Genomic DNA, 13,369 nt, shown 5'->3' with positions numbered 1-13,369 from the left:
AATGATATATTTAATTGTTTAGGAAGCATGTATAATAATAGAGGTGTAGTAAAGCTTCTCACTGCTGTTGAATAATTGCATCAACGGAAGCGGGGCGAGTTGAATCCAAAATAAATTTCAGTCCAAATTTTCTGAAATAATTCAATTTTTTAGGGTTCCAACAATCCAAAAATTTTCAAAACTTGGTATTATTCGCCTGTAATTTACTTATCAAACATTTTGTACACATACTATCTTCGTGTCCAAATTCGAAAAAATTAAGCAGTTTTTCTTTAGATTGAGTTGTAACAAATCTGGTGCTTGTGGGTACGGTGGCGGTGGCGGTGGCGAATGAAGCTCCGAGTTGTTGGCGCGGCGCACCCCGTCGCAGCCACCACCACCCCTTGTCTCCACAGACTCTTTTCCACGTCCAAATTAGACGACGAAAACGATGGTCGTTTTGTGTCACTCCTTTGCGACATCGTTCGAGGAAAGCAGAGTTGGAAGGTGGCTCTGAACGATGCTTCAATTTCATCGGCATTGAGGCCCCATCATGTGGAACAAGTCTTGATCAACACCTTGGACGATTGCAGGTTAGCTTTGAGGTTCTTCAACTTTATGGGTCTGCACAAAAACATGAACCACTCCACAGCCTCCTTCGCCATCTTGGTCCACGCACTTGTTCACTCCAGACTCTTCTGGCCCGCTAATTCCCTCTTGCAAACCCTTCTCCTTCGTGGGTCCCACCCCAACTACGTTTTTCAACACTTTCTACACTCTTACAAGCTATGTAAGCTTTCGTCCACTTATGGTTTCGATTTGCTGGTTCAGAGTTACGTGCTAAGTTCACGAGTTTTTGATGCCATTGTCGTGGTGAAACTCATGCTTGCCAATGCTTTGTTGCCTGAGGTTAGAACCTTGAGTTCCCTCTTGAACGGGCTTTTGAGAGTTAGAAAATTTATAACGGTCTGCGAATTGTTTGATGAGTCTGTGAATGCGGGTGTTCGACCTGATCCTTATACTTGTTCCGCTGTGATTCGGGGTCTCTGTGAATTGAAAGATTTTTTTAGAGCTAAGGAGAAGATTCTGTGGATGGAATCTAATGGGTTTGATTTGAGTATTGTAACTTACAATGTCTTGATTCATGGGCTGTGCAAGGGTGATAGAGTTGGGGAAGCTGTTGAGGTTAAAAGATCGTTGAAGGCGAAGGGTTTGAAAGCTGATGTTGTTACATACTGTACACTAGTGCTTGGTTTTTGTAGGGTGCAACGATTTGAGGCTGGAATTCAGCTTATGGATGATATGGTTCAGTTGGGGCTTGCTCCATCCGAAGCTGCTGTTTCGGGTCTAGTAGATGGATTGAGAAAGCAGGGAAAGATTGAGGATGCTTATGAGTTGGTAGTTAAGGTAGGGAGGTCTGGTTTTGTGCCGAATTTGTTTGTTTATAATGCATTGATCAATTCTTTGTGCAAAGGTGGAGATTTCGATAAGGCAGAATTGCTTTATAATAATATGAGTTTGATGAACTTGCATCCCAATGGTATCACTTATTCCATTCTTATTGATTCCTTCTGCAGAAAGGGGAGGTTGGATGTTGCAAGATCTTATTTTGATAGAATGATAAAAGATGGTATACGAGAAACTATATATGCCTACAACTCTTTGATAAATGGCCAATGCAAGTTTGGGGATTTGAGTGCAGCCCAGTCTCTGTTTACTGAGATGATCAATAAAGGGGTGGAGCCAACTGCTACAACTTTTACGTCATTGATTAGTGGTTATTGCAAAAACCTACAACTACTAAAAGCATTTGAGTTATATAATGAGATGATCGAGAAAGGAATTACTCCAAACATTTATACTCTCACAGCACTTATTTCTGGGCTTTGCAGCACAAATAAGATGGCTGAAGCATCCAAACTTTTTTATGATTTGGTTGAAAGGAAAATCAAGCCAACTGAGGTGACATATAATGTGTTGATTGAAGGGTATTGTAGGGATAACAACATTGATAAAGCCTTTGAATTGTTTGAAGAAATGCTTCAAAAGGGCCTTGTTCCTGACACATATACCTATAGACCTCTTATCAGTGGCCTTTGCTCAACTGGTAGGGTTTCTGAAGCTAGAGATTTTATTGATGTTCTCCACAAGCAGCAAGTAAAGTTAAATGAGATGTGTTATAGTGCACTTCTACATGGTTATTGCCAGGAAGGAAGATTGATGGAGGCACTGAGTGCTTCTTGTGAAATGATTCAAAGAGGAATCAACATGGATCTGGTTTGCCATGCTGTTCTTATTGACGGTGCTCTAAAGCAGCCAGACAGGAAAACGTTTTTTGATCTCTTAAAAAATATGCATGATCAAGGATTGAGACCTGATAATGTAATATATACAAGTATGATAGATGCATACAGCAAAGAAGGATCTCTGAAGAAAGCTTTTGAATGCTGGGATTTGATGGTTACTGAGGAATGCTTTCCTAATGTCGTGACTTATACTGCTTTGATGAATGGTTTATGCAAAGCAGGAGAAATGGACAGAGCAGGTATTCTTTTTAAAAAGATGCTGGCTGCAAATGTCCCTCCCAATTCAATCACGTATGGCTGTTTTCTTGACAATCTTACGAAGGAAGGATATATGAAAGAAGCTATAGGCCTTCACCATGCAATGCTTAGAGGGCTTTTAGCTAACACTGTAACATATAACATTATTATCCGGGGCTTCTGCAGACTGGGTAGATTTCATGAAGCCACTGAAGTTCTTTCCGAAATGACTGGAAATGGTATTTTCCCTGACTGTGTTACCTATTCAACATTAATTTATGAGTATTGCAGAAATGGCAATGTAGGGGCAGCTGTTAAATTATGGGATACCATGTTAAAGAAAGGTCTCAAACCAGATTTGGTTGCATACAACTTGTTAATATATGGCTGTTGTGTTAATGGAGAGCTTGACAAGGCATTTGAATTGCATGATGATATGTTGAAGAGAGGGATGAAGCCAAGACAAAGTTTACGAGAATTGCAGAAGGGTGAATATAAGAGCCCCAGCTAAGTTGTGGTATAACACGCACATAACAAAGGTTTGAAACCCGTATTCTGGTTGTTGCAGTAATGGCGAGCTCAGAGAAGGGTGAAACAAGGCAAAATATGTAGAATCTGCTGAGGTTGAGTTATCTGGAAACGAGGTTGGTGCCTGAAACAAGTGTTTTCTAAAGCCTGAAAACTTTGAAGTGATAAGCAATCTCAGTGATGTGGTGTCGTATCCAAAGCAGAAGAGCCAGGTGAAAGTTTAATATTTGCAAAGTTAAACAAATGTTTTATATTAGTATTAATGAAAATTTACCAAATATCATATATATATTATGTACTATTTTCTCTGTAGAGGACAAAGTGGAACCTTCCAAACGTGAATGAGAGCATTACCAAAAGGAGAAGTGTAGGGAATAACTGTTTAAAAGATTCAAACTAGTTGCAAGGCCTATTTTGTATGTAGGAAATGTTTCGTGTAGGTCACTGCTATTTTCAATTTACTTGCATCTTCAAGATGCTATAATACTCTAATGCTAATCAGTTACGTTTGTTGTCATGATTGGTGATTACATAAAGTGCTGCTAAAGTATAGACTGCTTATGAAGCAATTGATACAAATTTTGGTTAGCATTGAACATGAAAACTGCAAAATTTGTACAGCTGCATGAACAGTAGTTAGTGTTTGACAGAACTTCTTTTGGAGTTCTCTATGACTCTGAGAGGAAAAAAAGACACTTTGTGTACACAAATGCTTAAAAATAAAAGCAACTTTTTACCAGTGAACAAAAGTCCAAAAGATGAAGCTTCTATAACCGAACTCATTTTTCACACAATGTTAAATATTAATACATCATTTTATTTTATGTAGTCAATAACCATTTTTTATTTTGAAATTGCAGTTAAGTGATGCTTGGGCCAGCTACGTTATGATTGATCATCTCTCCAGTCTGGTTGTAGACAAGTCATTCATTAATTCATTCAATTTGATATCTTCTTGAAGCCGGCATCAAGCAATTGGCGTGGTGAAGATTTAAATATATGATTTCTGCTAACCACCACCACTAACATGATACTATTTGTTTAGTCACCAGGGTTCAACTTCCAATCCCATGAAAATCTGTTTTAGCATCCATTGAAAAGTAGGAGCGTATTTAAAGCCTGTTCTAACCTTTTACAAGAATAAGGTCTCCTTTAGCATCCGTTAATTCTTTTATCATCTTTTATTCAATTGTATTTTTTACATTTCTAATAAACTCATTGGAATGAATAGGAGGTTATCCATGAAATTTGTGAGATTCGAGAATAAAAACCCCATAAATAAGCTTGTTGTAACCTGGTTCAATGGTTGGCATGGATTACATGGTTCATCATTTTTGAGCTATAAAAGATTAAGAAAACATAAATATTTGCAAAAATAAAAAAGTAACAGAAACTATACAGAGAAAATGTAATATAATTAAAAGTTAAATACGTTTTTATTTTTTAAATTTTATGAGAAATTGTAATTCATCTATAAAATTTTGATATATTTTGATTTTAAAATTTTTAAAAGTACATAAATATAGGTTTTTTAATTTAATTATTTTAAACATTTTTAATATATCAAACATATTTTATTAGTATTTAAATTGTTTATATATTTTGACTAATCACGGTTGAATGTTTGGATTGCAAGGGTTTTGTTGTAAGACTAGACTTCTATAGAAATTATTCTATGCAGTGAAATCCAATCAATGAAACCAATCAAGAACCACCATCCAAAAAATATGGAACCACCATGAATGACATTTTGGAAACCCAGCCTAGAATCACCCTCATATAAATAATATCTCATACAAACTAAACGCAGTTCCACAGTTTTTATAGGCAAAGATTTTCAAACAAAAATTTCATCATTATCGTTATCGTTATCATCATCATCACTGTCAACTAAAGATTAATCGTAAATCATTTTGTAGGCAAAGAACACAGCAAATCTTCATGCAGTCCATAATTAATTCGAGCTGCTATCCTTCGTGAACACTCGCGGTTCATGATCAACAGCACCATGTTGATCCGACAGAAGACTATAGTAGTTTAAGTCCACCTGTTACCTCATCTACTACCTCAACGGGTCCTGCACATCAATATCACCTTACATCAAACTACTTCTACTTCTATAAAATGAAAATCTATATGGTAAGAATCAGTTTTCACTCACAGTTAAACGTCAACAAATTTTCATTTTATTTTCCGGTTTCAAAGATTTGTATAGAAAATAATAAAACAGTTTTTTATTGTTTCCTTTTACTATTTCATATACAAATATTTGAAAGCAGACAAAAAAATAAATGAATACTATTTTGTAATTAAAAGAACAAGAATTTGCAAAACCAAAAGATTTCATTCAGTAGAGGAGAGTATTACCAAGAATTGCCATTACTGTTCTGGAATCTAGAACAAAAAGGAAAAAAAAAATGTAAATTAACTGCCAAACGTATTAAATATATACAGAAAAGCATATTATACAGATAAAACAGGCAGAATACGTATAGAATAACCAAAGTAAAGCCAGTCATTTATCTAACTTTACTATTGAACATAGAAATCAAACAAGCTTTTATCACACGAGATAGACAAATTATATACAGTCCGAAGAACCAATTTAGCAACTCTACTATTCAGAATGTGTGCATGAATCAACATTTTCGAGCATGAATTAAAGTTCAATATTAAAAAACGACCATGGGATGAACATTTCATTCCAGTGGAATGCTGTGAAACTCACTATAGTTGCAATTCTAACTGTCCATAGCTTCCTACGATGCATAGACACAGACCAAGTATTGGATAAAATACAAGTCCAACACAACACAACTACTCTTCAAATATATATGATACAATATGTGCAACATACATGTATACACATAATGACATTATAACAGATAATAAATATATAGTTGAAATTCCAAAAATCTAAATCTAAGAGTTTCCATATCAGATACATCTCCAACACATATACATGGAGAAAATGCGAGCATCAAAGCTTATAGACGACTTCCATAGATACAGTAACATAATACACAATTTAACCAAGATCTAATGCAAAAAAGTGTGTGAGAGAAAGAGAAGATTCCCTTAATGCAAGAGTAAGTATCGTCTTTTTAATAACTTTTTAAGAAATGAAATTTCTCATTCACAAAATTTCATATAACTTGACAACTAGTTGATACTTGATAAAAGCTGCTTGATAATCTATAAGAAACTACTTAGAGGAATTTTCAAATACTCACTTGGTGCAATCTGTGTTCTCCCAGCATCAATTGTGATATGGGTGGGTAACTTCAGAGATTTAGCCCTTTCCTAACTCATTAAGCAATATTTTGGGAAAAACAAAACCAGCTTTAGATAGACGGAGCCATGCATAAAAAGAATCAAGATAAATGGTAAGGAAAAAAATGTAGCAAAAAATACTTTAGGCACTTCCAATAAGTTAAAAACTGAGTTTTCTTTATTCTCTTCACTAGTTGAAGTGTCAAAGAAAGTGTGAATTTTCTATTTTACTACTAGTTGCTGACCTTGCTTTGCATAGTTTCTCATGTAATGGCCAAACTACATGTAGTTCACTTCATGGGAAAAAGTGTGGACTTACTATTGAGTGAAAATCAACTATTGATATCTTCATCATTTAATGGTTCGTTTACTGTTACAATCTTAGCTATTGACTTTTCCATTAACAGCTATCTCTCCACATTTATCCTCTAATGTGCACCCCTTTAACAGGGTCAAATCCTAGAACCTAAACTTGCAACCTAATTTTTACAAGATAAAGCAAAAGATAGGAAACTTTACATCTTTCTTATTGAATTAAAGTTAACTGGTTTCCAATCAAAATTCATTGTGATCAAATAACTGATTAATGTATATTTGAATGCTAACAACACACTCTTTCTAAGGCATCCTTTAAACACACTTTATTATTGGTTAAAACTCAATAGAAACTACAAAATCGATAGACTCAAAGAAAATAAGACACCCAAAAATTGTGATTTTCAATAAATTTCAGTCGATAGTATCAAGTGAATAAAAAAGTGTGCCGCTAACATTTTTCTAGATGCATTATAGCAGCCAAGTACCCATGCAATTTATAAATAGATCACATGAAAACGTAGCTAATGCAGAAAATTTCCCTAAACAATACTCACCTGCATAGCAAGCATATCTTCTTCACTTTCAATTTTGACAACAACCTTTGGCTGTGCAGACATCTCCCACCTGTACATTAATATTGACGAAAACTTCAGAATGAAATTATACAATGCAGAGTAACCTTCAAGCGTAATCAAAGTTACTCTGGTACCTATTCAACGCCTTTGGTGCTCGATTAAGGAGCTTTTTATAGAGACCTAACGTCGCATGACTGCCAAAAAACAGAAAGTAGTGAGTTCGTACCATTTATCAGGTTTTTTATATCGAATATTAATAACATAAAAGTCGATAGAAATGAAGAGAAGATAAAAATAAATGAAAAAGAGAGAGATATAAATCAGTACACAAACTACACAACCAGATTGATAGAAGTCTCAAACTCTCAGCACATTCAAAATTAACACTTTGAAAAACTACATACCTGCACTGAGCAGCAATCTTCCCTTTACCCATTTTAAGATCATTTCTGACAACGAGAATCTGCAGAAAAAGGAACGATTTTTGAGGCAGCCAATTACGATTGAGTAGATGGGTTTTGAGAAAAGAAAAAAAAGAAGGGATTTTTGTGTACCATCTTAAAATCATCGAGAATGTCAGCTAGTTGTTCAATCTGAAGGGGGTCTTTGAGTTTGGACTTACTGTTTCTCTTATTGTTGGTATCCTTGAAAAGTGTAGCATCGTTGTGTTTGGTCAATAATTTACGTGAGAAGATGAAATGAGGAGGATACTGAGAACCAATGAAGTAACCCAGAGCAAGATAACCAGCTCCCACCAGAATGGCACTCAACCATGTCAGTTCCATCTATGATTCAACTTTTAGGGTTTCTGAGGAAGCAAACAATATCACCCAATCTTAGACTTTTTTTGGACAAATTGGTAAATGGCCAATTTCTGATTACCAAGTATAGTTTTTCTTTATATTTTTTCTTCTTCTAAAGTCAGAAGATGAGCCAAATATATATATATATATATATATATATATATATATATATATATATATATATATATATTTAAAAAGTCTCTTTATGTTTTTTTCAATAAAAAAAATAAAGCATCCTATTGTCTTTAAAATTTGACATGTTTGCATATTATATCTTCAAATTATAAAATGTTAAATGGTTATTTTTTTTAATTTTTTTTTTAAGAATTACGATGTTATGATATTTTCACATTTCACAAATCTCTACATTCTATTACTTTTTATTTTTTTTATAAATATAAAAGTCTATTTTTTTAATAACTGTGTTACAGCTAAAATAAGTTATCAAGTGATTAATGGGTGTAAAAAGGTTATTTTTCTTTTTATAATTGTTTTATTAATGTCTGTAATGAACCATTGCTTTAATATATAATTAAAATAGTTTTTTAATGCAATTGAAATGTTTGTTTAAAAAATTATTTAGCATTTCTTAATTTAGAAAACCAAATTCACAATATTAAGAAATCTGAACGACTAAAATGGTAATTTATTCTACTCTATTATTATATCAATCAAAATTTCCAATTATTTTTCTGGAAAGTTTGTTTTTCATTTAGCAACTAAAAATAATGTGATGTTCTATAATTCGTGTTTCATGTTTGGTTGATTTGCTTTTTAACTGATCTTTTGTTTGGAAAAGAAGAGATAAATAAAGTAAAATTAATAGGTATAATAAAACATAAAAACTGGAGAAATAGATAAAAATAATAATGGATATGGTTTGGTTTAAAAGTAAATAAAAAGGAGATAGAACGAAAATCAATTTCAAATATTATTCTATTTAAAAATTAATTTTATTTTTATTATTATATAACAATTTGGACGCAAAAAAACCCACCGAAACAACGTGCTAGCATAAACTATGAGATAAAAAAATTAAATTAAATTGTAACATAATTTTATAAACAAATAATTTCTTTATTAGTTTACACAACTGTGTTGTTTTGAATCCTATTCATATTTTTACCAAATTATCAATATTTTTTCACTTCGGCTTTTTCATTTTCTTATTTATCTACCATAAAAAAAAAAACCTAAATATGCGTGAGCAATAACTTATTGTGAATGTAATTCCAAACAAACCCATTGCTTTAGTCAATTCTACCTTTATTAACTAATGTAACCTTCTGTTGACTGCATTAAATAGTTTTTTTACACTAGTTTTTTAATTAGAATTTATTTCTAATTTTGAAATATTTACAAAAACAATTAATATTAAATTATATATATATATATAGTAGTAATTTTTTATTATTATCAAATATTGTTCTTGAGTGATAACGTACTAAAATACGTTAACTTGATTAACTTATAATATTTAATATTAATAAACGTTGAAATTTAATTAATAATTTCATATTTAATATAATTATTTACCGAAACAACTCTTAATTAAACTTTGATGTATAAGTTAAAATAAAATTCAGAAAAAGGAAGTTCTCTTTCTGTAAAGCAATTTGCTTTTCTTGAATTTGCTGCAACAGACACTAACACTAAACGGAAACAAAGAACAGTGAAACGTGTGCGTTAAAGAGGTTAAAGTAAGTTACCCCATCCCTTCCAATGTCACAACATTGGAACCACCTACAAATAACCAAGCATCTTATAATGCATCTATTTTTCGATATATTCGTTATCTCTTCCAATCAGTAGTAACATGTTTCAAATCCAATCTTAAACCCTAACAAGGATACCAGGAAAATAAAAACAATTTAAAAAAGATCGTGCAAGGATCTGCGGTGGCGGGGCACCACATCCCCATCATCCTCTGTTTTCAATTTAATTTTTATGATTAACTAATAATTATTATTGAAGATAATGCAGAGCATTATCCTCTGTAGCAGATATTTTGGCTTGTCCGTAATCTACGTTCACATAATCTGGACACGACTACTGAGCCAGACACTAGCACGTGTTATTTCACATCGATTTTCTCAATCCTTACGTCAAAACTGTGCTGAATAAAGTTATGGCAAAGTACCAAAAACCTTCATAAACATCCAAACGCCTAAGTTTTCTTCAGAAACAAATAAAATATCTACATAAAAGTACAATAATGATGATGATGCAACACAGATCGCGGTTCATCAAGCGCATGATGAACAGTGGTTAACAGTATTCATTATTAGAAACAAGGAAAAGCAGATCGAAAGAGAAAATGAAGGATAAAATTAGGCGAATAACAAGGGTCCTAAGTTTTTATTGAAGGTAGCTCATCATTTTTATGTTTCTCATGACACACTCGAATCACTCTATGACCACATACTGATATTAGAAACAAAGGAAAGGATTCAAAGGGAAGGGTTCGAGATGATCTGTAACGCCACAATCCCTCTATTAGACAGGAGAAAAAAAAAAGGAAAAATCGACAGTGAAAAAACGACACAGATTCAGAGCCACCAGCATAGACACAACCGCCTCGGGTCAACGCCGTCCATCTAGGAGAGTTGACCACAGTCAGCGATGGCGACCGGCCTCGAGGTCTTGCCGGAGCTGGATCCGACCTTCTCGATCTCCTTCACCACGTTCAGTCCCTCAACGACCTGTCCGAACACCACGTGCTTGCCGTCGAGCCACTCCGTCTTCGTTGTGCAGATGAAGAACTGAGATCCGTTGGTTCCAGGACCGGCGTTCGCCATGGAGAGAATGCCAGGACCGGTGTGCTTCTTCACGAAGTTCTCGTCGGCGAACTTGGCGCCGTAGATCGACTCGCCGCCTGTGCCGTTTCCGGCGGTGAAGTCGCCTCCTTGGCACATGAAGTTCGGGATCACACGGTGGAAGATCGAGCCCTTGTAGTGGAGCGGCTTGCCGCTCCTACCGACTCCCTTCTCACCGGTGCAGAGAGCGCGGAAGTTCTCGGCGGTGCGGGGAGTGGTGTCGGCAAAGAGCTCAAACACGATCTTGCCGGCGGGTTGGCCGCCGATGGTCATGTCGAAGAAGACCTTAGGGTTCGGCATAGTTGCAGAGACGGGAAATGAAGGTCACAACGAGTAAGCAGAAGAGGGATTAGGGTTTTGGTTGACGTTGAGATTGACGAGAGAGAGTATTTATAATGGCGCGTGCTGGCGAATGGCTCCGGAAGTGACCGTTTGATGGGACACGTGGCCGCGTGTTAGAGAAGTGGATTAACCATGGTTGAGTTTGGAGTTGACTAGGGTTAGTGAAGCGGATCCGATGTCACGGATATGCTCTTGTGATTATGCCAATGAGTTTGATGGGTGTGGACTTTCCAAGCTTTTTCCACTCTACGAAAAAATCACGTCCAATTATTTTCTTCTTACTAAAATTTAACCTAAATCAAATAATATTTTTAAAATTAAAATTTAATAATTAATTAATACATGTCGTCAACCTTCACCAGTCTATTTTAAAAAATGTTAAAACATTGACACTTATAAATATTTTATGAAAAAATACCCTATTAATTTAAGCTAATATCTAAAAATTTAATTTTTATTATCAAGCTCCGTCATTTACGATAGTACGAGATAAGGAGATATTCTCCCTATCTTAATTATATTTCTTTTAAATACATTTTTCTAACAAATTGAAATTATAATTACTATTCAAAGTTATGGTATAATACTTATTTGAATAGTAATTTTAATTTATGTATTAAATGAAAAATATTTAATTTGTTTATTTTAATAGGAAAAGAAAAAAAAAGGTGGTGATAAAATGTATATCTCTTGCGTGAGAATTTATATTATTTTATTTGGTGGAGATAGCGTGAGAATTAGTTGATGTGAAAAAAGATAGTGTAATGAATGTGGACAAGGATTCATCAAAGAGGGACCATTCATCTACAGTGTGCTATTCTTTCAACATTAAATAAAAACGTCTAATTTTATTTTATTTTATTTTTATTTCTATCATTATTTTAATATACATTTTTGGCACTAGTTAAATATTTTTAAAATATAAACCACTTTTCTAAGTGAAAAGTGAAACTTGGATCATTTTGTATATAAAAAATGTGTTATAAATGCTCTTAGAAGTAGTTGGCACGACACATCGATTACTGTGTCAAGTCAATGCAGTCCACTTTAATTCCAAAACATAAGAGTTAGATATTGTCATTAAATAATAATAATAATAATGATATTGTATATAGTCATTTATGGCGCTGAGGCTTTAATTTCTAATTTTACAGATTTTCATGATAGAGATGGTACTTTATAGAGTCTTGAAATACTTTTATTTATAAAATAAAATTTTGGAATATAGAAAATAGAAATAATAATAGTTAGAGTCTCGAAGAATAAAGAATAAAGTAAAAGTTTTGTCGTTGTCAAATCAAACAAGTAAACAAATATATATTAATAAGATATATTTCAGATCGTAGGAAAGAAGAAAAAAACAAATTACACGAAAAATATTAATATTTTTATAAAGATTATGAATGATGAGTAAAATTAACTTTATCATCTCAATAAAAATAGATAACTTTATAATAATGATATTTATATTTAGTATAATTTTAAAAAAATATCATCTTAGTAAATACATAATTTTTATTTATTACAAATAATGTTATTAATGCAGGGCTTTTTCATTAGAAGTGTTATTTGGAAACTCAATTTATCCATATAACAGTCTCTTTTCTATAAGTGGTCCATGAAACATAATTTACATTAGAAGTGTATCGAAAAGTTAGAATGGGGTTTTCACAAGTGGATAACCAAATATCCACTTAGTCATTTGAAATCTTTCGAAACTTCAATATCGATTTTTAAATCAAACAACTACATCATATAGTTCCTAACAGCACTTAAAAATGCAAGATAATAGACTCCAATTTATACATAAATTATGATGCTGATGCGCCACAACAACGCCACCTGATCTCACACGTGTTTCGCCTGTTCTTAAGTTACCTTAAATTTTCGAATAATTGTGATGCAGGAAAGAAAATGCAGTGAATTGTGCATTATTGGGGACGTTTAGTCCATTCCATTCAGAACAAATATGACTAATTTCCGGACTTCAGACTTAAATTTTTTTGATACACAAAAGCCGAAAATTTCCTGACAAAAACATAGACGATTATTGACTTAAGTTTCAAAGGAATGAATAACTTCATATCAGTTAATGCTTACACTAAATTCAAATGATTAGATGATAAACTTTTAAACTAGAAAAATAATCTATATTTGAGATTTAATATGATCTATTGTATGTGTATATATAA

The 13,369-nt window shown here is 33.2% G+C and overlaps 3 protein-coding genes across 4 annotated transcripts; 1 reads left to right on the top strand and 2 right to left on the bottom strand.

Moving 5' to 3' along the window:
* The first annotated feature begins 75 nt into the window (after positions 1-75).
* On the top strand, positions 76-4,327 carry LOC106756598 (putative pentatricopeptide repeat-containing protein At5g59900). Of its 2 annotated transcripts, XM_022777629.1 has the most exons (3): positions 76-3,262; positions 3,364-3,486; positions 3,911-4,327. In XM_022777629.1, the coding sequence occupies exon 1, from the start codon at positions 331-333 to the stop codon at positions 3,031-3,033; it is 2,703 nt and encodes a 900-aa protein (XP_022633350.1). In that variant the 5' UTR covers positions 76-330; the 3' UTR covers positions 3,034-3,262; positions 3,364-3,486; positions 3,911-4,327. The 2 variants fall into 2 exon arrangements, with proteins under 2 accessions (XP_022633350.1, XP_014494570.1); XM_014639084.2 differs by lacking the exon at positions 3,364-3,486.
* A 449-nt stretch (positions 4,328-4,776) lies between these two features.
* On the bottom strand, positions 4,777-8,087 carry LOC106755084 (peptidyl-tRNA hydrolase 2, mitochondrial). Its single transcript, XM_014637185.2, has 7 exons — positions 7,771-8,087; positions 7,621-7,679; positions 7,351-7,410; positions 7,196-7,265; positions 6,284-6,353; positions 5,418-5,444; positions 4,777-5,127 (listed from the first exon to the last, which is right to left on the bottom strand). Exons 1-7 carry the CDS (start codon positions 7,999-8,001, stop codon positions 5,078-5,080), a joined length of 567 nt encoding a protein of 188 aa, XP_014492671.1. The 5' UTR covers positions 8,002-8,087; the 3' UTR covers positions 4,777-5,077.
* A 2,250-nt stretch (positions 8,088-10,337) lies between these two features.
* LOC106756045 (peptidyl-prolyl cis-trans isomerase 1) lies at positions 10,338-11,212 on the bottom strand. The gene has a single exon (XM_014638282.2). The coding sequence runs from the start codon at positions 11,133-11,135 to the stop codon at positions 10,617-10,619; it is 519 nt and encodes a 172-aa protein (XP_014493768.1). The 5' UTR covers positions 11,136-11,212; the 3' UTR covers positions 10,338-10,616.
* Positions 11,213-13,369: the final 2,157 nt, after the last annotated feature.

Source organism: Vigna radiata, chromosome 2, assembly GCF_000741045.1.
Source record: "Vigna radiata var. radiata cultivar VC1973A chromosome 2, Vradiata_ver6, whole genome shotgun sequence".
In the NCBI taxonomy this organism is placed as follows: domain Eukaryota; kingdom Viridiplantae; phylum Streptophyta; class Magnoliopsida; order Fabales; family Fabaceae; genus Vigna; species Vigna radiata.
Note: the sequence above shows the minus strand (reverse complement) of the source record. Positions and strands in the feature narration are given on the sequence as shown.

What these genes read in the sequence shown, in the direction of transcription:
- LOC106756598 (XM_014639084.2), top strand. Translation starts at nt 331, where the DNA reads ATGAAGCTCCGAGTTGTTGGCGCGGCGCACCCCGTCGCAGCCACCACC.
- LOC106755084 (XM_014637185.2), bottom strand. Translation starts at nt 8,001, where the DNA reads ATGGAACTGACATGGTTGAGTGCCATTCTGGTGGGAGCTGGTTATCTT. An exon ending in AAGATTGCTGCTCAGTGCAG is followed by an intron (nt 7,411 to 7,620) that starts GTATGTAGTTTT and finishes GTTTTTTGGCAG; the next exon opens with TCATGCGACGTTAGGTCTCT. An exon ending in GAGAACACAGATTGCACCAA is followed by an intron (nt 5,445 to 6,283) that starts GTGAGTATTTGA and finishes TTTTTGTTCTAG; the next exon opens with ATTCCAGAACAGTAATGGCA.
- LOC106756045 (XM_014638282.2), bottom strand. Translation starts at nt 11,135, where the DNA reads ATGCCGAACCCTAAGGTCTTCTTCGACATGACCATCGGCGGCCAACCC.